Source organism: Lepidochelys kempii, chromosome 2, assembly GCF_965140285.1.
Source record: "Lepidochelys kempii isolate rLepKem1 chromosome 2, rLepKem1.hap1, whole genome shotgun sequence".
Classification (NCBI taxonomy): Eukaryota; Metazoa; Chordata; order Testudines; family Cheloniidae; genus Lepidochelys; species Lepidochelys kempii.
In genome coordinates this window covers 161,462,227-161,485,539 of record NC_136381.1, presented here as the reverse complement: position 1 = coordinate 161,485,539, position 23,313 = coordinate 161,462,227, and the positions used below count along the sequence as shown (strand labels likewise).

Here is a 23,313-nt window from a genome sequence, read left to right as displayed (position 1 = left end):
GAAAGCAGAGAGTCCATTCCAGACGAACATACTAAGGATGAGCCTTTCCCAGTCATTCTATGAAACCAGTAAAATGAAAAATGGTAAAATAAAACCAAACGAACAAGAAAAAAACAAGCAAACAAACCCCCCTCTAATCCTGACCAATTATAGGCCTAATCATTAAAAAAGGTAAGAGGCCAAACTTTTCTGGCATTTCCCTTTTAAAGCTCAATGTCACCGTCCAGATGCAAGCAAATTTTGCAGTCCTCATGCAGCATTTTGTCTCATAAGGACTGTCAGATCAGGCTTTACATCATAAAATACTGACACCATGGCACAATTCCTCAGTGGGAATAAGTTGTCATAACCCAACTGAAGTCAATGGAGCTAGGACAACTGACACCAGCTTAGGATTTGCCCTATTTTTAATGGTTATTTTAGATAGGTATGTGGTACTATTTTTCTCTAGAGTATATATTTATATACTTATGTGTTGTGACGTGGTCAGGCCAGATGGCTACAAAAGAGTGGTTGAAGGTAGGTACATTAGTTCCAGGTTAAGCAGGTCCCTTTTCCCTGGGTAAAATAACAGGGACTGTTCCAGAACACTCAGGAACTTTCTAGAACTAATTAAGGCAGGCAGGCTAATTAGGACACCTGTAGCCAATGGGGAAGCTGCTAGAATTAATTAAGGCTAATCAGGACACCTGGTTTAAAAGGGCTCTCACTCCAGCTAGTGAGGTGCATGTAAGGAGCTGGGAGTGACAGGATGTGCTGCTGGAGGACTGAGGAGTACAACCGTTAACAGACCTCAGAAGGAAGATCCTGTGGTGAGGACAAAGAAGGTGTTGGGAGGAGGCTATGGGGAAGTAGCCCAGGGAATTGTAGCTGTCATTCAGCTGTTCCAGGAGGCACTCTAGACAGCTGCAATCCACAGGACCCTGGGCTGGAACCTGGGGTAGAGGGTGAGCCCGGGTTCCCCCCAAACCTCCCAACTCCTGAGGTTCCACCAGAAGGGAAGTTCTCTGAGCTGTTTCCCAACCCACATGGTGGATCATCAGAAACTACGGGGATTGTTCTTACTCTTTTTTCCCCATCCTGGCCATTGATGAGTTTATCTGAGTGAACGGCAGATTTGAGCCACAAAAGTGGCCAAATTGAGGGCTACTGTGAATCTCTGAGGCGAGCAAAATCTGCCAATAAGTGCAGGACCCACCAAGGTAGAGGAGGAACTTTGTCACAGTGTATACAGTATATTGGGCCAGATCTTCAGCTGGTGTGAATCAAAGTAGCTCCATTAAGTCAATAGATTTATGATTTACACCAGTCAACACAGATAAAATTTAATCAGATTTATTTCCCCCCCAAATAAAAAAATCAGTTTAGCTCTTTATAAACTGCAGAATTATAAAACCAGAAAATAGCCTCCAAAGCTTACTTGTTTATTAATATTTTTTGTTTTTCTATAAAATAAAAAAATAGACATTTTTGGCTCTAATAAGCATTTTCAAAGCAAAACCTACCTTAAAATCAAAAAATACCAACAACAACAAAACAACCCCCAAAATTTTGCAGGCTGTTCATAACATGAAAAAGAAGCAAGGGAAAGGAAAATGAACCACAAATATTTGCAGCTGCATAATGCTGTGCATGACTAGGATACATTCAGAGTTAGATCTGGCTCTGTCCTTGAAATTTTGCGCTAATGCATTTGTTTGTGTTGTTTTGTTGAGGCCAAACATGGGGTGACACCTAGCACAACTGGTGTGTTAAAATAAACTGAAAAACAATTGACTTGAAGCCAATATTTCTTTGTTCAATGATCCCCATTATTCAGGTTGTGGGACGGGGATAACTGCATAGAATAGAAATTTGTTCACTTCCCTGCAATCTTCTTGGTACTTCCTGGTTTACTAAAGATTTCCCACAATGCATAATTCTATGACAAAACAAATACCATGGGCTGCATGGGTTGAAATGTAATTTTAGATATTTGTGATGTTGCATTGTGGTTTTTTTCAGTGAACCAGTACTCTGAAGAGGAAAAGATGAATTGTGGATAGGTTAGTTAGAACTTATTTATATGCTGATTATCCCTCCCTCTTGTCCCACCCAACAAAACCTAATTAGTAGAGCTGGTCAAAAATTTTCCATTAACTTTTCCATGTCAAAATAGCTTTTTAGCTAAATGGAAATTTTTAGTAATGTTCAGCTTTCATTACAAAGCGAACATTTTTCAGTTTGGTGTTCAGTGAAACCTAGCAAAATGTCAGTGTTGTCTGACCTTTTTTACAGGGGAACTAGTGGGGATATTATTCTGCACAGATTCCTGTGTGTAACTCAGTTTTTTAATCCGGGACATAAAAGTGGAAGCTTTCTTGCCATTTTTATTAAAGTGGGTACCATCCAGCCTGGATGACTTTTTCAATAATTCTGTTTTGATGGGCTTGAAAGATTTCAATATATATGTTGGGATATTTTTAATTAGAGCAAAAAATAGATATGAAGCAGATTCTGATAAATTTTTCAATTTCTCTCACTAAAATAAGACTTAAAAAATAGACACGTGACTCCCTCTCACCCCCTCCCCCAAAAGAAAGTGTCCCAAGGTAAGGGGGATCATGATCAAGCCTTTACCTCTTTCTTTAATAACTCACTAAGTGCAGACAGATACTGTAGCTGTCCCAGTTGTGAATAAGGTTCCATATTACATATTTAACCACATGAGAGAGAAAACAGATTTGGGGCTCAGGACAGAAGTTAAGGTTTAAGTCGGAATGACTTCATTTTATGAGTTTAATTTAGGAATATCACACTCGTGACTGTGAAGTGTAATTCTAACATGAGAAGGTTTCTCCTCTGTGGCTGCTAAGCCACATCCCAGTTTGGGAAGGACATGCAGAGGGTTTCAGTCAGAGTCCCATGCATAATACCTAGTTGTTTCGAGTTCTAATATTAATTTTAACAAGTCCCTCAATTGTTTAAATGTCTTGTTTCTTCTACCTATCATACTCACACTGCTACTCTAAGGTTGGGCATTCAGGGTACAGTATTATTAGATCGGTCGGGCTTATTTTTATATTGTTATACAGTTATTAGTCCTGTTTATGTGGTACTGTGCAGTATGCCTTGTGCAAAGGGACATATCCCAAAGCCCGCACCTCACTTCTTTCTCAAGCAACATTTCCAGGGAGGTTTAATGGGAGATTTTCCCAAATAAGAAGTAAGGATTCCAAGATTCAGCTCTAGGTTGTTAAATAACACGGACGTTTATAGCAGCATGCGACTGTAGTCATCATCATACAACTGTTTTATATTAATTGTAACTCCTTGTTTCAATTCAGAATACAATTTTCATGAAAATTAGGTCCCCTAGAAGACAGAGACAGGCTTTGTAAAGGGGACAAAGGCCAATTCAGCAAAGATTCCATGCAGCGTATGGATTTAGTGGCTATGCCCACACCATTGCCTGCCCTTCCTGTTTATTCAGAGTCTGTGCAGCCTCACCCACGCCCTCTACAGTAGAACTGTGGGAGTGCAGCTGTATTTTGTGACCTGCTGCCCTGAAGTGTTTCACCCTCAATCCTTATTTCTGCTTCTAGTAATCTCCAACACACCAATGAAGGCAAGTTTACGATACAAGTCATGGCCATATTTGATTGATTTGCAGTCTAAGCCACATTTGGAAAGTATCTTTATTAGGACTGTTAAAGGCAAAACTTCTGACATTGTTTAAAAAAATAATCTGGAGTCGCAAGTGCTGTGTTAAATACACAGTTTTTCAGTTGCATGTTCTACTTACAGAAAACTGTGGTACTGTTGTAAAAGGATCGAAAAAAGGATTAGCTGTATCAGCAGGGAATGTCTTTATCTTTAAAAAAAGATAAAGAAAAAGATGTTACTTTCAGAGCCTAAAAATGAAAAACAAAACCAAAAAAAAGCAGCAAAGCACTGCACGTATAGCAATGTCTGACAAACTCGAACGGTTCAGCAGCATTCAGATAAACCAGCTCAAAAGACGACCACTTCAAAACACATATGTAAGTTAGTGAGGAATATTCAAAGGATAAGACCTGACTGAATTATTTTACCCAGGTAATTAAATGTAATATGAAATAGCTCTTATATAAACATATTCTGAACTGACTGCATCCGATATGTCTTCAGCTCTATAACTAGTCACGACATTATTTGGCTTGTTCTAGTGACCACCACACATTTTCTAATTGATAATACAAAGCTCAGCGATAGGAAACCTTACACAGTGTTAGCTTGTGGTTAGGAACTTCAGCTAAAGAACTTTTGTTTTATGGATTTTACACATCCATACTTTTAGTTATTTATAGATAGCACAGCGCTGCAAATGGAGTGTCAGACAGGACAAGAAGAAAGCACCAAAAAATCACTGTAGGCAATTGATTGGTAATCACTGTCCCCAGTAATGTTAAGAACTTCAATCTTACCCATTCCAGTGGTGTTCTAAGGATCAAGCTACATCTCAGGAGGTATTACTAAAGGAGTGTTGAAAATACTATTAGAGACCATTATGCCATTGGATTGCATCTGTACTGAGAATTTTCAGTGCAAAATCCTGGTCTCATTTAAGTCAATGGCAAAACTCCCATTGATTTCATAAAAGCCAGGATTTCACCCTGAGTGTAGACAAGGCTTTGGTGTAAATTATTTCTGGGCTTAGTACCATCTTGAATATTAAATGAAGAAAAATAAATTAAACAAATAGCAACCAAGCATTGTCTCTTTTTGATTATAGGTGGTATGCATGTCATTATCCTCCTATCTAGAATGCAGAAATCTCATTAATCCATTCAGGAAGAGGACAAAGTAAAAAGTATTTATCAACTAGAAGTATTGATTTCAAACTGCACTTCATATTTCCACTTGGGGAAAATGTATTATATACTGAAAAATGTAGTTATCACTTTAATGGAAAAACTTTTTTAATGTATGTTTATTATGCATGCCTTATCATAGAATTAGTGCGTTATGTTGAGGTAGCTGCTAATAAACAAGGAACACATTCAAGTGCCGACCCAGTTGCCCGAGAAAGGAACACCTGAAATTATGAGATCAAAAGTAATAAAGAAAATGCATATTGTCATTTGTTTTGTAAACAAAACACCAGACACACATTTGGTTTGTAAACGTGCCATTCAAAATTCATATCCAGCTGTGGCCCAACATTCACACAAGGACAAAAATGCTCAGGTGTGTAAACACCTGTTTAACTGAATGTGGATGACTAGAAATAATCACGTAGCTGTATTTGAAAAGTCACTGCACTAGAAAACAATTCTCTAAGCCATGAAGATACCTGTGTAGAGATAGCAAGAGGAACATTTCAGACTTTTCATAAATATTGATGTATCTACATTCCATCAGTAAACTTGATTTTGAGTTACTATGTGCACTTACTGACACTCATTACAATACAATATACAAATTGTATTGCTAAGTGAGTCTGTTATGTTATACTGATATCTAAATCTGCCAGTATAACATGAATGATTCTGAAGTGGCTGTGTCTTTTTGAGACAACAAACCCAGAAGTCAATCTTGTCATTCTAGATTTATGAAGTGTTTACATTTCAGTGTTTGCGAATAAGATACAGAGCACTGTATTATAACACAGTACTGTAGCCAAAATCAAAGTATTATACAAATCTAAAATCAGTCACTCATATCTGACTTTAGTTTGATATGCAGCAACCCAAATCTCTCTAATTTTCTGGATTGGTCTCATTAGGAGAACAAAGTTTAGTTACTGAAAATGAAGGTGAAGAATGATGCAAATGTTATTATCATGATAAATGAAGTGCGGGGGTGGGCGGGGGGAAGGGGAGCTCCCTTTTATGGACACCCAGCCAGCCAGCAACTATAAAATTCCTGTTAGTAGCTGTTTTCTAATTGCTCTACCTGTAGAGGGTTAAAAAGTCTCACTGCGATGTATAGGTAAAAGGAAGTGAGTGGGCACCTGGCCAAAAGAGCCAATGGGAAGGCTAGAACTTTTTAAAATTGAAACAAGACTCCCCTTTTGTCTGTCTGTTGTTGTTCTCCCGGGGAGAGGTGGACAGGGCAGAGGCATACTGTAAGAAGCTTGGGGCCAGGTATGAAACAATCCTCAATATCATACCTAGAAACTACTCATTTAAAACCCTAGATATTTAAGTAGATCAGGAAATGTCTAGGGAGATGTGATTGGGTTTATTCCTTTTATTTTGTTATGGGTTTGTTGCTTCCTCTGTGCTAACTCGAGGTGCTTTTGTTTTTCTTGTAACCTTTAAACTGGACCTCAAGAAAGCTATTCTTGGTACTTAATCTTTGTAGTTGCTTTTTTAAAATCTAGCAATAGCTTGAGTTCCCAGATGTATTTTCTTTCTTTTTTTTATTAATAAAATTTAAGAACACAATTGGATTTTTGTGTCTTAAGAGGTTTGTGCACGTTTAATTAGCTGGTGGCAACAGCTGATTTCCTTCTTTTTCTTTCTCCGCTCTTCCCTGGAGGTGGGGGTATGTGTGAAAGGGCTTGAGGGTACCCCACCGTAAGGAATTCCCAAGTGCGCCTTCCTGGCCTCTCAAAAGGGTTCTGCACTAGGGTGGTGGTAGCACTTACCAATCCAAGGTCAGAGAAAAGCTGTAACCTTGGGAGTTTAATACAAGCCTGGAGCGGCCAGCATTAATTTTTAGAATCCTTGTGGGCCCCCACCTTCTGTACTCAAAGTGCCAGAGTGGGGAATTAGCCTTGACAGTTATTCAAGAGCCTATTGAGAGTATTGACCAGAAGCACATTAAAAAAGTTGGTCTTGATTACACACTGAGATACATAGTGATGTGGAAAAAAGAATCTTCTAAAGTCAGCCACTAAATCTGTACATGTCAGAGGCCCAAATTTTGTGTCAATACACATCTAAGGTCAGTTCATCTGATTTAATTTCAAACCCAATTTTCCCTTTTCCGGAGTTGTGTTTATTTAATCTGAGGACAGAGAATTCCAGACAAACAAAATTAAAAGATTTTGTAGGTCCCCAGGACACCACTTCCAGCCATCAGTCAGGTTTAACTCAACTCAGAACAACTAAGGCACATGAGAAAAACTCATACCCATGCAGCACTTAGGAGACAGAAAGCGAAGCCATTCTGCCCACTCTGCCACAGTCCAATCCTTTTGTCTCCCTCATTTCTTTTTCTTCTGAGGAGTTTTACATGAGTAGCAACATATACCTGTTCACGCAGACTGTGCCCTGCCAGGAATACAGCTGAGAATTCTCCCGCAGTTGGTGTAGAAGGAGGGAGCTCATGCTGTCTTGTTTGGAATGGTTGGAGGTTGCAATGGCTGAAGCTGGTTTGGTTGTTCTGGTCTGTGAAACAGGCAGGGTGCCTCGAATAGCCTGATTACAAAAATGATACTGATACAGGCAATGATACTGATCTCTTCTGTAAAGTGCTTTGAGATCTATTGATGAAAAGAGCTACAGTAGAATCTCAGAGTCACGAACACCTCAGGAATGGAGGTTGTTTGTAACTCTGAAATGTTCATAACTCTGAAAAAAAACATTATGGATGTTCTTTCAAAAGTTTGCAACTGAACATTGACTTAAGCCAGCTTTGAAACTTTAAGATGCAGAAGAAAAACGCTGCTCTTTATTTTTTTAGCAATTTACATTTAACACTGTACTGTACTGTATTTGCTTTTTTTGTGGGAGGTCTCTGCTTCTGCCTGATTTTGTACTTATGGTTTCAAATGTGGTGTGTGATTGACTGGTCAGTTAGTAACTCTGGTATTCATAATTCTGAGGTTCTACTGTATATAAAAGCTCGTTATTTCCTAGAGCCTCTTTTTATATCCTGGTGCAGTTAAACTGTTGAAATATAATATTTAACATTGGGAATACTAGTGAAGGAATTGGCTAACTAAGGTAGAACTGCATTCAGACCTCTCAACCACACATTTTGCCTAGGAGCCCATGTGGATCCTCTCATTCTGCATTTCCAACAAGCCTGGAAGCGTGCTGTAGACAGCAGCAATCAGCAGTGGTGGCCAACTGGTGGGAATAAACAAAGGAGGAAACCCTTGAATATGGCCTGCTCCCAGAGGAAGGAGCTGCTAAGGGATGCTGTCTGGATAGGAAGAAGAGTTGGAGCCAAGGTAAGTTACATGGAGCTATTTCCATTTTCCCCAGTGAGCCCATTGCTGAAGGTGTCAGGTAGCTTCCTGACTTTTCCTCAGAGCCATGTTATGGATTGAGAATGAGGCAGGAAGGAGAAAAAAGGCTGATGGATTTTGTTGCCCCCCCAATAAGTGACATTATAATGGCTTTGAATGATAAAACCTGTTCTTCAGGATGTTTTCTCACTGTGAGAGACCAACCTGTTTTGCAAGTTGGTTAAAAATAGTGTTAATCATTAAATGTCAAGTTAAAATGGCTTTGATTGCATGATGTGCCACAAAACACAGGTATTCCACATTTTGGCCATTGTCTCGTGTTCTGATGGCTTTTCTCATATACTGGCATTTTTGGAATGTGAGAGGTATGACTGCATTACCATGGCAAAAGTACCTTGGACAAACATGTAGTCCTCATCTAGAATATTTAGTTTGTTGAGTCAATAATTTGCTAGATTTTAGCAAACTCTTACTAAATGAGACAACGAGCCTAAATAAAGCGAACCAACACGTTCTGAACAGAAGTTCGTTGTCTGGTAAACTTCAAGGGGATTAATCTGAAAATCTGCTATACAGCAGAATAACATCATTGCTTTTGAAGAAAAATAAGCAGAATTTTGATTCTCTGTGGATAATCTTTCCTAGAAGTGTGAGCACGTTCCTGCTAGCATGGAAGCGGTTTACTGTATCCTAGCTGTATCTTGTCAAAAAATGCTTTGGAGGCATCTCTGCCAGAGCTGCAAAGAATTATCAGTGTTATTTTGCCTTTTGTTTGCATTGCAAGGGGAAGAGAAAAGAATAAACAAAGGGTGAGTAAAAGAAAAGAGAGAAGAGGGAAGTGTCATTCTTTGCTGATCTTCGCCTTTTCTTCAAGTTTATGTAAAAAAGTCTTTTTGAATGTAATTTAAACTCGGGATAAAAGGAATTGTGCATCTGAAATTAACTATAACTATTTCCAGCAGATGGGACAATCACAAGCATCTTGGCCATTTGAAAATTACCACTCTCAGGCACGCTGATCCTTTTTTCTTCTGCTCTTCTGTATTTAAGAGGAGAGAAGGTAAACTGACAGCACAGTATATCCACTGCCTTGGCATCAATTTCTTTTCCCTGTACAGAGGTTTGGAAACATTTAGTGTTCTGTCTTGTGAGTGCACACTTGCTGTTCTTCACTTGAGTTCACTTGCACCCAGCACTTTATGGTTCAAGGCCCTTGTAATACCTTCGGAAAAACATGTATTCCCAGTTGGTTTGAAATATGACCATTTATTTATACTGAGCCAGATGGGTCTCCAGAGGTAAGCAGAGGTTGTAGCTCTGACATATCAGCAGCTTCCTGTGCATTGTAGCGTAAGCAAAACTTCCACTACATGAGATGCTTTCACAGATACAGGTCTCTATGTGCACAGTGGCCAGAGGAGTATTTTGCAAAGCTCTATTTCAGAAACACATGGACTAGTCAACTTTGAACTTATGTAACTTCAGATCTATGGTGAAAAGGGGCCATACACCACACAGGGTAGAGAGGTCTGTTTGTATTCAGCCCAGCCAGAAGGGATCAGGGACCCAAGTTACCAGTTTACATGCTGTTTAGTATACCTTAGTACTGATTGACCTGAGGTATGACTTCATGAAGGTGGTTTATGTACCTATTGTACTAATTGACTGGCAGTACCTCCTTCCAAGACCAATGATCAGATCCTCCTCCTCTCTGGGTCTTTGCAGCTTTTTTACTGAAATTCTTCATCTGGTGCCATACAACTCCAGTGGGGGAAGCTATCTGGTGTGCTAGGAAATGCAAAGACAAACATGTAATGTCAATCATAGTGCAATACAGCATCTGTAGATTTTTAAAAAAATGAAAATAGCTCATCAGACACCAATACTCACTCAGGCAAAGTCCAAACCCAATTCATCCCCTTCAGTAAAGCTGTGGCAGGTGTGTGCTTCAGTTCAGTGCATGAACACAAATGAAAAAAATAGTCCAATAAATTTGTAACATGACAGACACAGAATTACTGTATTAGTGAAACTACATATTATTGTTGAACCCAACCTTGAAAAAAGCTGTGTGGATCGAATAGCCTTATGAAGAACACCACTGCACCATAGACAATTTTCTAGTCAAAGAATTCCAGATCCATTATGCCTGTTTAAACAATACAATGTGTCAGTATCAGTGGAAGGATTAAATTCATAATTCATAAATTCATACAAACTGTGAAAATTTTGAAAATGTACCTTTCATATCGTATTATGTGACAAAATGTGAAACTTCCGCAGCTGCTTTAGCTTCTGCTTAAGCTGGTGAACTCCCAGGTAACAGAAACACATTTTGTTGAATATTTCCATGTGTACTGTTGTCTTATCTGTGAAGGTAACAACTCCTTGTCTGATCTGCACACTTCCCTTTACTCACCTCCTGTGTGATCAGACAGTAGCTTGAGGCCAAAGAAAGAGATTAATTAACTGGCACTTAAATAACATTCAGCATTTTGAAACAACAGTCATTTTGAAAATCAGTGCCAGTAAATTTGATTCTTTAATTCCCCTGGTTGTCTTATATCATCCTCTATTTTTCATCCAATTTTGATAATTGTTTGCCAAATTTCTTGCATGTGCATACTCCCCTTATGTGCTGTCCTCGTGAAGTCCATTACCTTTAGAATTTCATTTATGTACCTTCCTTCATCAAACACAGCAAGACACATATATTCAGCTTGCTTAGCACAATCATCATAGGAAGAGGTCATGAGCCCCTTGGTGGTGCAAAGATGATGTAATGCTGGCTTAAACAGCCAGCAAAGGATTCCTCCAATTTGGTGGAATTCCCAGGTAGTGTCACTTTCTCTGTGCCACCTTCCCTGACATGGAGGCATAGTCAGAAGCAGAGAGCACGGTTGGGGTGCTGCTCCCTCTGCTGTGTTCCTGCAACCTCTGACTGTCAGACCATCTGCTGGGGGCCACTGCAGCGAGGTGAAAGTTGTAACTCAATCACAGTTAGGTTTTGTGGCCATGGTCCTCAATGCAGCAACAATATTCCATAGTTCCAGTTCCAGCATGGTTTGCAGGGGCTAATATACAACCCACCTACATTTACAAGCAGATCACCTCACAATCCCCTAGGCACAATGGTTAATAGAAATAGACGCAATACAAAGGCTGGACCTGGAGATGTTTGCTGTCCTGCCCTCCCCGATGGATATAATCTTGTTGGTGCTAGGGCCATTTTTGTGCGTCTCCTGGAGGTGGAACGTTCTGCTGTTCTTTGTCATGACGACTGTAAGTGTTGGTTGGATGTAGAGTAGTTTCGGGGTGGAGCAATGCTAATGCTGCTTCTAACAGTGCCTACTGTAGAGAGTGACAGGAATGCAAGGCAACCAGTCTGCACACAGAGTATCGAAAGAAAAGACGGTCCTCTCTCAGTTTCACCTTTTAACTTTGCCATGAGGCTGCACTGGTGACGAGATTTAGCTCTTCAAAGAGCACTGAGAGGGAACAATGCAGCCGCTATACACACGACATTCTCCATACTTTGATGGCCTTCAGTGCTCTTCTGGAGGAAGTTGTGAACGTGAACAAGCTTAAGAGAAACACTACAACATGTGCTGAGGTTATCCTGAACTACAGCTCCTCGGAGACAACAGAGCAAGACATGATGTCACTAAAACCACAGCTGCATTCGCTTGGACTTTGTTTTGAGGCAGAAAAGAGTGTTTTGCCTAGACTGGATCCTAATAAGTAGGTTGCATCACTAGGATACCATTGGTAATCCAAGTTAACTTCTTTCTGCCATTACCAGTCACCTCAACAGCATTAGAAAATTAGTTTTTGGATTGTGCACAGCAAAGAAAAATAAACATCAAGAAACATACCCCTGCAGAACAACAGACAGAAGTTGTTGTCATAGAAGTTCTGGAGCTACCAGAAAGCAGCCAGATGGGTGATGTGAAGAGAAAGTAAAAGAATAAGGTGATTCATACCACAATGAGAAAGCCTCAAGTAAAGCATAAGTCATACAATCATGTCTTTCCAGTGAGCAGATTGTATGAGTGTTGGAGTGCTAGAAGATAATTGAAGCATATGGAGCGGTTGCCCACTATACAAATCATTCTTTACACCCACAGAGCTTGTTGATGGTCCACCATCCAACAACTGTTCACTTCTCATGCTTGGTAACTAAGAGCCTAAGCATCAATGCGAACAGCCTAAATCCGCCAACCTGATGATATTTTTAGAAAGACAGATCGATTATGCATTCTGTACAAAAAAGTGTTTCCTCTTATCAGATTCAAAAGCACCATGGTCATGCTGTTCTACTAAACAGTTACTGCAGATCGATGCCAGCATTGTACCATATGACCCTTGTCCAGTGCAAACAAACATGTTATCTGTGTGCCAAACCTGATTTCTGCCAACACAAAAGCAAAAGTCCTGAAATTCCTGAGATTTCCAGACAACCCTCCAAACTTGGCTTCACTGACTGCTAATGTCAGGATAATAATAAGTAATTTGAATCAAACTGTTCTCTTATTTTGCAGGTATCTCATGATTTATTGTGGCCATTATAATCCCCAATGATTTTCACAAGACCATGTTCTGAATGCAAAAACATTGCACAGAATGGCTTAAAGTCCCAGTGGCTGCAGGAAGCTGTTAAAATTACAGGCTGGTGCAATCAACGCTTATGAGCCTTGATCCAGTAAAGCACGTAAGCATGTGCTTAACTTTAAACCTGTGATTAGTGCCATTGACCTCAATGGGACTATTCAAAGGTTTAAAGTTAAGCACATGCTTGGATAATAAACTTGGAAATATTGAAGTAGAATAAAAAATCTTGGATAGTTTCACCGCACTGTATTCTGCAGCTCTGGTTACAGTGAACGTTTGCGGAGAGTGAAGTTTTTCTGCGAAAAATATGAAATTCATGATAATAGGCTTCCATTTTTCGACTTGCAATGCAAGATCAATTAAAACTGAAACGAGATCATTGTCACTTCAGATGTGATGGGCACAATAGCTATTTTATTTATTTTTACATGTTCAGATTTAATCTGGTGTTTACTAAATTGTTTGCAATAGCTATTACAGCAAAGAAACTATTTACTAATAACTAATATGGCTGCTAAGTATTAAAACTGCCTGACACCAGGTGTTGAAAACCCATCTGTATTACAGGTATCAGTCAGTAAAATTCCAGGGCACAAGTTCAAACACATAACAGTTCATGATTCTAGTGTTTATAAATTCAAACACTTGCATGTTAATACCTCGACAGATTAGGTCCACTTTATTCATCAGATGGTTCTGCTTTTGGTGAGTCTTTCATGAAAACAATCCAGTAACACAGAAAAATATATAGTTGTTCATTTTCCATTGGGTTGTTTCCACCTCTTCTTGAACAGATTGAGGCCTTTCCTGGAAAGCCAGTCTCACAAATTAAGAAACAGTGGTCTAGCACATTTCACAGCTAGGGAGATTATTTAGCAGAAGGAGAATCCCAATTGTTTGGGTCTATTAGCATGTAGCTGATTCTTGTCCATCCTCAGTTACATAAAGAATTTCTCCTTTGAAGGAATTGAGGGAAAAGCATAAAAAAAAATGTTCTACTCGGCATAGTAAAGAAAATAGCTTGTTTGCCTGGGGCTGCTTTTTTCATTCAAGCAGAGGCTTGCTTCTCTGTGGTTTGTATAAGGGGCAAAAAGATCCATGTGATGCATTATTAAAGAGAGTTCTCTGAAAGAAGCTGAAAAGGATTGTTACGCTTTCCTGTAAAATGAATGGGAACTGGGAAGCTCTTATTTGAAATGACAAATTCTGGTGCTTGAAAATGTATTTGCCAAAGAATGGTAATCCTTCTTTTAATACCTGGAGAGTCTATTGGGACCAGACCCAGTTTTCAGTACAAAAAGAATTCATATTATGGGCCAGATCTTGGGCCCCAATAAAATATGCTTGTTCTGCTCCAGCAGTACAAGGGAAGCTTGCAGCTGCCCTCAGTAAGAAACTTGGCATTCCCTGAGTGGCAAGTAGCCGGCCTAGCTTGCTCTATACCACCATGAAATTCAGTGCATTTTTTATCAGGTCCAATGTAAACACTGACCAGTAAACTTGATGATGTCATGTTTCAGAGTAGCAGCCGTGTTAGTCTGTATTCACAAAAAGAAAAGGAGTACTTGTGGCACCTTAGAGACTAACCAATTTATTTGAGCGTAAGCTTTCATGAGCTACAGTTCACTTCATTGGATGCATTCAGTGCAGCTCACGAAAGCACATGCTCAAATAAATTGGTTAGTCTCTAAGGTGCCACAAGTCCTCCTGTTCTTTTTGATGATGTTAGCTCATCTACTGTCATGGTGACTTCTAGGCTCTTCTCTTTAGGATTCAGTAAAACTTTTAATTTCTGCTGTGACAAGGTCTATGGTACCCCAAGCTGCAGCCAGGATTTACAGCACCTGGAACAAGCTGTAGCAGCAGTAGGAATACACAGAGCTACAACTATGAACCTACTGTCTCCATACAAACACATGAAGTCTACACAGAGTAATTTCTTAAAGAAACCTATACATCCTGTCTGTTATTGTTGCTATACTACTTTACCTTGAGATCTTACTCAACAAAGCCTGAAGAAACTTGGTTCCCATATATATTATAATCTCCCTTTCTCAAAAGTGACTACTCTAAAACCAAAACGGAAAATATGGGCCAAATATTTTACTCACTTATGTACTATTATTGGTGGTAACTATAGTAGACTGTGACAACATCCACTGTGTGGATGAACTATCCAAACACGGGGCACACACTGCCTGCCCTCAAGAGCATAAGAGCAAAAGATGGAAGAAAAGAGTGCAACATACAAGGCAACATGCTCAGGGTAATTATGTGCGCTTGGTTTATTAGTTGTATTAATTTTTAAAATTAAATTCATTACTGTCCCCTCACCATCTATCTTCCACCCATCAACTCCTTGACTTCACCCTCAGCTTCAATTTCATTATCCTTATGTCCCTCTCTTCCATCATTTTACCTCTTCCCTTCATGCAAATGAGATGTTAAATAAATCTTATAATTAAGTCAATATCATTTCCTTTTCCCTGTTAAAAAAATATTAGAGCAAATCAAATATCTGATTTTGCCTGTGCATGTGTCTCTCCTGTTGCAAATGACAGTGAAAAGAGGATGTCTAATCAATAGGCAACCTGACAAAGACCAAGTAACCTGTTACTTATGTACCATGCTGGCAATGAGGGTCTTTGTCCCCCTCTACATCTGGTCCACATCTGAGGGTAAGACCCTACTGCAGCTGTCTGCTAACAGTTACTCCTTTAACTCAAGTACTAGAGATTCATATGTTTTGCACTGAAGGTTCAAATCACATTGATGATCCAAGTGAGGGGTCAATTATACTTGAATACTATAATAATTTATTCACAAGGAAAAATAAAGTTGACTAATATTTGCTGTTTTTACAGGTTTTACATGTTGTGTGACTCAACCAATCAAGAGCCAGACTTCAAAGCAAATGTTTCAAATTTCTGGTTGAGCTAGGAAGCATTCAATTGAAATTCCATCCAAAAGCCCGGCAGTCAGCATCCCACTTGCCATGACTCTTGAAAACTGTGATTTAGAACTGCATATGTATCAATTCATTGGTGTGTTGGAAAGAAAACAGATACACAATAGTTACTCTTTGGAGTCTAAATACAATTGTCACTATTACAGTAAGGAAGAGAGAGATTATGAACATTACAACTGCTGAGACAAAGGGAATTGTGTACATATCAAACTAAATAAAAGGTGGTTAATAGGCCTTTATCAAAAGAATTTGAAATGCCTCATGTGATAGCACGACTACGATACTTGGCTCACTTAGTGTCAGCCAACACAAAAAATAAACCTAGCCTTGCATAGGCTTCTGCAGTACGGAAAATAAATCTTTGTCTATTGACTGGTGCATTTAATAGTAAAGAAAGAAGGAGACTGAGACAGGGGATAGCCAGTACATCCAGGTATTGATGCTATGTGTTTAAAAAGTCCCTCCCATCTATTGTTTGCCTTTATTTTTGAATATTTATCTTTTAGGCCAAATCATTAGCTGGTACAGATTGGTGTAGCTGCACAGAAGTCTAAGAAGCCATGCTTATTGACTCCAACACAGGGCTGAACTCTTGTTTATTTGAGGGATGAAGCAGGAACTTTAAAAATGTTTGACACTAAATCAAAATAATATTAGGCAAAACAGCATTTGGTCATGTTTACAAAAGTATTTAGGCGCAACTTTCAATGGGAGTTAGGTGCTAACCCACTTAGATGCTTTTGTCAACCCCCCTGGGCAACTTAAATACTTTAAAAAAATCTGTCCCATTGCCTTGTGTGTTTGTGTTCATTTACTGGAGTTGAGCGCCTTGCCGAATCTGTTTTCCATTTCATCCAAAGAAGAAAACTGCCACAGGCTCTGAATGTTCAATTTTGTAGGTTTTTTGAATTTTGTTTCTTTTTGTCTTTTAAATTAGGGTGGCGCTCAACAGCCCCATCATTTTGATTCTCCTCAGTACTATAAAAATGGTGGCATACCTTGCCACGTCAAAGTCTGGTATCTAAGCTCGCAACTGACCAAAGTATTATATTAATTGCAATAAAGATAAATATAGAGAAATTCATTCACTGCCGTGTATGACTACTAACACCAGATTCTCTGCATTGTCTGCATCGCTGACTTTCCCTCTAGCCTTAACATTGACAAAGAGTCTCCCAAAAGGTACACTGATGGGAGAAGTGCCAAAAAAAGATGCAAACTGAGCAATTGGCTTCATCTTGATCTTTTTCTTTCTGTCAGAATGCAGTTTCAATTAGTTCAAAAACACAGAGATGTTACATTATCCATAGCTGATTTCTGGAGCGTAGTAACATGTCCTTATTGTCCATTCAGGAAATGGGAAAATAAACATAGAATATCAAGGTTGGAAGGGACCTCAGGAGGTTATCTAGTCCAACCCCCTGCTCAAAGCAGGACCAATCCTCAATTTTTGCCCCAGATACCTAAATGGGCCCCTCAAGGATTGAACTCACAGCCCTGGGTTTAGCAGGCCAATGCTCAAACCACTGAGCTATCCCTCCTCCCTTTTGTTGATCCAATGCATATAAGGTTGCTTAAAGAAGGGAACTATAGATAAAACAGAAGTAAATCAAAACATTTTAAATTGTGTACTGCCCCTACTGTATGTCTTCACACACTACCTCATAATTTTCCGTTATCACTGACTTATGTACTATATATATTCTTATGCCCTGCAAGACATGGCGCCTTCAGCCTAGCACCAAAAAGACTGTCTCTAGCACATTCCACCTCCAGCATGCCAATGCTAAGAGTGAACTAAACATCATAATGAATGACCAGAGGCTGAAGCATGAAGCATACCCAGTTAACTTAGGCATGACCCTCGACTGAACACTGACATACAAAAGCTCCCTGGGCAAGACAGCAGTGAAGATCAAGACAAAGAACACCCTTCTCATCAAATTGGCAGGTTCTTCATGGGGAGTGGATGTGCCAACCCTAAAGACCTCAGCCCTTGCCATCACGTACTCAATAGCAAAGTACTGTGCACCAGTATGGAGTCGGTTGGCATACAATAAACTCGTTGACATGCAACTCAACAATGCGCATCATCACAGGAACTCTCTGACCAACTCATCTTCCATGTCTTCCAGTTCTGAGCCACATTGCCTCCCCTTACATCAGGAGGGAAATTGCAGCTGGCCAGTTGCTTGAGAAGGTATGTGCCAACCATCAATCAGTTCCTCATCACAGACCCTAATGCTTGCCCGCCCACCCGGCTTTGACCTGCCATGTTGGCAGTGGGCCCTTCTTAGCCAGTTCCGGACTGGGCAAGGCCTCTGTGCAGTCAACCAGCACCATTGAGGTCTCTGACGCAATCCAAGCTGCAGCTGCGGTGCAGATTAAACAATGATACACACTGTCAAAGAGTACCCGCTGGTCAAATTCAGCAGCGGGTTCTGAGAGTTCCACTTGGTCACTGAAAATGCTATTGCTTGGCTCAGTGAATATGCAAATGCTAAATAAATAAATGCCCTCCTTTTGTGGATGGGGGGTCAATCCCAACTATCCAAAGTGCAGTAGTCATAGTTTAAATTTACTGGTGATCCTGAAATTCGGATCCAATAGACTGTCTTCGAACCCTGACTGCATTCCAGGATTCCCCAAGTATCGTGAACTTTATTAATTCAACAGGCTTATAGAGACTGGCAACACACCAATAGAAACCTAGTGCTTGAACATGCAGAACTAAATGTTGAAAGGGTATTTTTAAAGTCCTGTGTATAGTGCTTTGTTTGCATGAACTATTAGAGACAGCTATTAGGAAGTGTGAAAGTCAAGTCCCAAAATGCACTCATCAATTATTTTGGTTGCCTAAACACCATGATTGTTTTTATAAGGTGCTGAAGACCATTCTCTAGTCATTAGAATACTTTATCTAGTATAAATGACACCCAGTGATGTGCCTTTGACACATTTGCTTGTTTCAGGGTTATTATTCGAATATGCTCACAATACCCTTGTACTGCATACAGTACTCCCCTTTTTTTTAAAAAAAAAATCCACAGCTAAATTTCTCTCATATTTGATTTTGCCATGCTACATCATGTGGGTTGGAGCACTGAGCTATACCCCTTAGTTAAATTGTGTTCATCTCTGACTGAAGATCAGTCAGCTTAGAAAAGTTCTTCCTTTTTACATCACAATATCAATCTAAAGTATTTCCTTGAGCTCCAGTGGAAGCCGGTTTATCGCCTGTTGCTCTGATTTTTTTGTAGTAAGGTTATTTGCTTTAGCAAGGACCCTTTTTGTCATTCATTAGATTAATATGGACTTAAAGAGCACGATTTTGAAATGGGGCACAAATGTGTTTGTAAAATGTGCATACAGCTGTGTGCTCTTATTTGCACATATAATTACTATGTTTCCACAAACTGAGTATTTGTGCATACAAATGAGTTATGCTTTTAATTGGCCAGTGGATGTATAAATTCCCAATTTGTATGTGCAGTCATGTAATTGTATCTTGAAGTTAAGGATTTGCATTTTTGTATTTCTTCCTTTGAAGATGGGTGTTCTTACTTATTTCTTCCAATACATCTTATATCATGGAACATCCTCTTAGGAAGATGTTCAAGATAGAAAGTTTCTGGTTCTAGATTATATTACGAAGCTTCTCTAAGAATTTATTTATCTTCAGTTTTTAGTTCACCATAAAGTGTCTCCGACTAAGGCATCTTGGAGTCTTTTGGGGCATGTGGAGATGTCTGATATATGTCTTCAGCCAGTTACAGTAGGCATCTACTACCTAATGTATTTATCTAATGCTATTTTTTAACTGCTATCCAGCCAATTTTACTTGGCACTCCATGCCAAAAGGGCTGGCTAATGCAGCTATTAATGCTCAATACGTTTTTGCTTTTTACTGACAAATTGCTTTTCACAGTAATTGCAAGTCTCTTTACAGTGAAAGCAATAATGCTGTCTATTCCTCAGTGTAAAGGGTTACTTGGCTTAATACAACTTTGTACATGAAAATTTAGTCACCAAAACCTACTCACCTAGTCCTTACCAAGATGACAGCTCTTACTGGTAAGTCTGGGGTGGGAAAACGTTTTACTCCCCATTTAAAAAAAAAACTTGCCCTGAGTGACTAAACAACTGGAATTTTGCATAACCCATTTTATTTTTTCAAATTAGGTAAAGTAGTTATGTGACCTTCCCCTTGAAAACGACTGGTCTTTGAACTGGGTCATTAACCAAGTCATCTGTGTGTGCATTCGTTTCAGGTTCCTGTCTCTTGGTGCTGTAATCCATGATATGAGAGTATTATGATATTTCTATTTTGGATAAATTGGAGAATTGAAAATAAGAATCCACAACTGATACGCTGAATTCAAAAGGTCTGACTCAAAGTCACATGAGATATGCGTGGTGGTCTTACATCCTGGTAATGGTCTGAAAGGTTGTCAGAAAAATTCCTTACTCCCCCCAAAATTCCTGCTAGTATCTAACTCAGTGGTGAGGAACCTGCAGCCCATCAGAATAATCCACTGGCAGGCCGCCAGTCAATTTGTTTACATTTGCACTGTTGCCCACAGCTCCCAGGGGTCACGGTCGCTGTTCCCAGCCAATGGGAGCTGCAGGCGGCCACGCAAATGGAAACAAACTGTCTGGCGGCCTGCCAGTGGATTACCCTGACGGGCTGCATGTGGCCCGTGGGCCACAGGCTGCCCACCACTGATCTAAGTGAGCTAAAATAAATTGTGTTGGTTAATCTTGTAAAATCCCATGAGATTTAGGACTGTTATATGACACTTTGACCAGCTGTCCATTTATTGCTGAAGAAGAAACTGCAGTCCAGTCTCAAATCTCTTGGCACCTTCTCTACCTCTCCTTCCAGTCCTTGTTGCTTTTTCTAATTTTTTGTTGTTTTGTTTCTCTGTCTATTGAATCAAGCTAATGAGTAGACTTTACTTACTTCATCCGTTACAGTGATAGTTTTTGAGCTCTGCTTATTTGTTTTTGGCTAATTTACACTTGTTTTTTGAATAGTTTAAATATGGCCTTTCATTAGGGCCTGGCTGTCTGTCATTCCTATCAGCATCTGCAGACTCTGTTAAAGCTACCACTGTTGAACGAATGAGCTGTTTCAGCCATCGTCACGCTTCTTTGAATGTAAGCAGTTGAAACTGCTGAGCATTCATTTTTCCTCAATTTTTCATTAAAAATAAAAAGATTCAAGCAAATTCAAATAGTCAAACAGGCAAGTTTGTAGAGATGCAATCGGGAGTAACTCTCAAGCTATTTCTAACTGTTCCTCCCATGTATTATAACAAGGACCACTATCAGTCTACTCTGTTCTGGGACGTCTAATGTCTTCAAGTTTATTAGGCCTAAATGTTAGGATATAGATATTCAGGCCTGTCTGCAAAGGCCTGTACTTTAAGAATTTAGGGGTATTCTTATCACTTTGCTAGTTCTAGAGGTATAAAAGAAAGAATCAAAATCACTGTCTGCTGGTGTAAGGGCCTTCTCTTACTGTGACAGTTTGAGGCCCTGTTCTTAGGCTAAGGCCTTTGGCTAAGCAGCAGAGGCAGCCATAAGCTAGGAAGCGAACAGTCACATCCTCACATTCCAAACTAGTCACATTGAAATAAGGTGCTATTGGGCTGTCAGGCACTATCAGGACAAGATTGTATTCCTATCACCTCCAGAGAAAGGGAAGTGCCTAGAAAATGTAAAAGGAAACTTAGTTTGATAGCATCCTGTCTGGCAAGAACTCACTTATCAATAGCTGGGATGTGAAATCCTCACTTCTGTATTGTTTTGTCATTATAATTCCCACTTTGCTATTGTTTGTCTGTTTAATCTCTGTCTGGTTCTGTGATTGTTTCTGTCTGCTGTATAATTCATTTTGCTGGGTGTAAACTAATTAAGGTGGTGGGATATAATTGGTTAGCTAATCATGTTATAATATGTTAGGATTGGTTAGTTAAATTTCAGTAGAATGATTGGTTAAGGTATAGCTAAGAATATTACTATATAAATTAGGGGCAAACAGGAAGTAAGTTGGGATTCGAAAATAAGGAAAAAGGAACTTGTATTTAAGCTTGCTGGAAGTTCACCCCAATAAACATCGAATTGTTTGCACCTTCGGACTTCGGGTATTGTTGCTCTCTGTTCATGCGAGAAGGACCAGGGAAGTGGGAGAGTGAAGGAATAAGCTCTCTAACACTAAAGTGAGCATGAACATAACTTAATTTTGGTTACATTCAATTCCCATTCCAATGCTTTACAAGTTAAATGGATCAAATGCTGTGCTCTTTCATATTCTGTGCAAATCCACTACAGTCAAGAGGATTGCATGGGCCCATGACAAGTATTTCTAAAGTTTAAACATTTGTTCCAAAATCACCTTCAATTAAAAATACATTTATGATCATTTTGATCTTTCAAACATATCGATACATACGCTATGACAGGGTCAGGGCAGATGACTACACGAGAGTGATAGAAGGTAGATATATAAACTCATACCACAGTCTTGGTAAATACAAACTAGTGGAAATAATTTCCCACTTTCTACCAATAGGTGGCACATGTGGCACTAGTAATTTCTACATTTGCTACAGTGCATATATGAGCAGGTATAGACTGCATGTATCATGATGACAGTAAAATGCTTTTTTCTATTTATTTTAATGATTTAATCATTGTGAATAGGCTGTGATCCTATCCCATCCTCCAGGTCAGTGTCCACAGGCACTGAGTTAATGTCCATGCGCACCCCTTCATGGAGTCTGGCTTTACTGGTAACACAAAAACAAGATTCATTGATGTACTCCCTTTTGGGCTGCAGAATGCACCTACCACCTTCCAAAGACTTGTAGATGGTCTCCTAGTGGGATTAGGAGAATATGCAGTCATCTACCTTGACGATGCGGCCATATTTTTGGATTCCTGGGCAGAACACCTGGAACATCTACAAAAAGTCTTCGAGCGCATAAGGGAGGCAGGACTAACTGTTAAGGCTAAGCAGTGTCAAATAGGCCTCAACAGAGTGACTTACCTTGGACACCAGGTGGGTCAAGGAACTATCAACCCCTTACAGGCCAAAGTGGATGCTATCCAAAAGCGGCCTGTCCCAAAGTCAAAGAAACAGGTCCAATCCTTCTTAGGGTTGGCCGGATATTACAGGCGATTTGTACTGCAATACAGCCAAATCGCCACCCCACTGACAGACCTAACCAAAAAGAAACAGCCCAGTGCCATTCAGTGGACTGAAGAGTGTCAGAAGGCCTTTAACCAGCTTAAGGCGACACTCATGTCTGACCCTGTACTAAGGGCCCCAGACTTTGAGAAGCCATTCCTAGTAACCACAGATGCGTCCGAGCATGGTATGGGAGAAGTTTTAATGCAGGAAGGACCGGATCAAGAATTCCATCCTGTAGTGTTTCTGAGCAAGAAGCTGTCTGAGAGGGAAAGCAACTGGTCAGTCAGTGAAAAAGGATGTTACGCCATTGTCTACGCTCTGGAAAAGCTACGCCCATACGTTTGGGGACAGCGTTTCCACCTGCAAACCGAC

General features: G+C 39.7%; 1 protein-coding gene across 6 annotated transcripts in view; it reads right to left on the bottom strand.

Annotated features, from left to right (window-relative positions):
* Positions 1 to 23,313, bottom strand: part of EPB41L4B (erythrocyte membrane protein band 4.1 like 4B) — a 246,907-nt gene that overhangs the window by 9,026 nt on the left and 214,568 nt on the right. For 5 of the 6 annotated variants that reach the window (XM_073332657.2, XM_073332653.2, XM_073332654.2 and 2 more), the window contains one exon: positions 3,785 to 3,853. The exons of the other annotated variant lie outside the window; for it this stretch is intronic. In XM_073332657.2, coding sequence (XP_073188758.1) covers positions 3,785 to 3,853 — 69 coding nt within the window. The remainder of the gene's footprint in view (positions 1 to 3,784; positions 3,854 to 23,313) is intronic. 6 annotated transcript variants of the gene reach the window in all.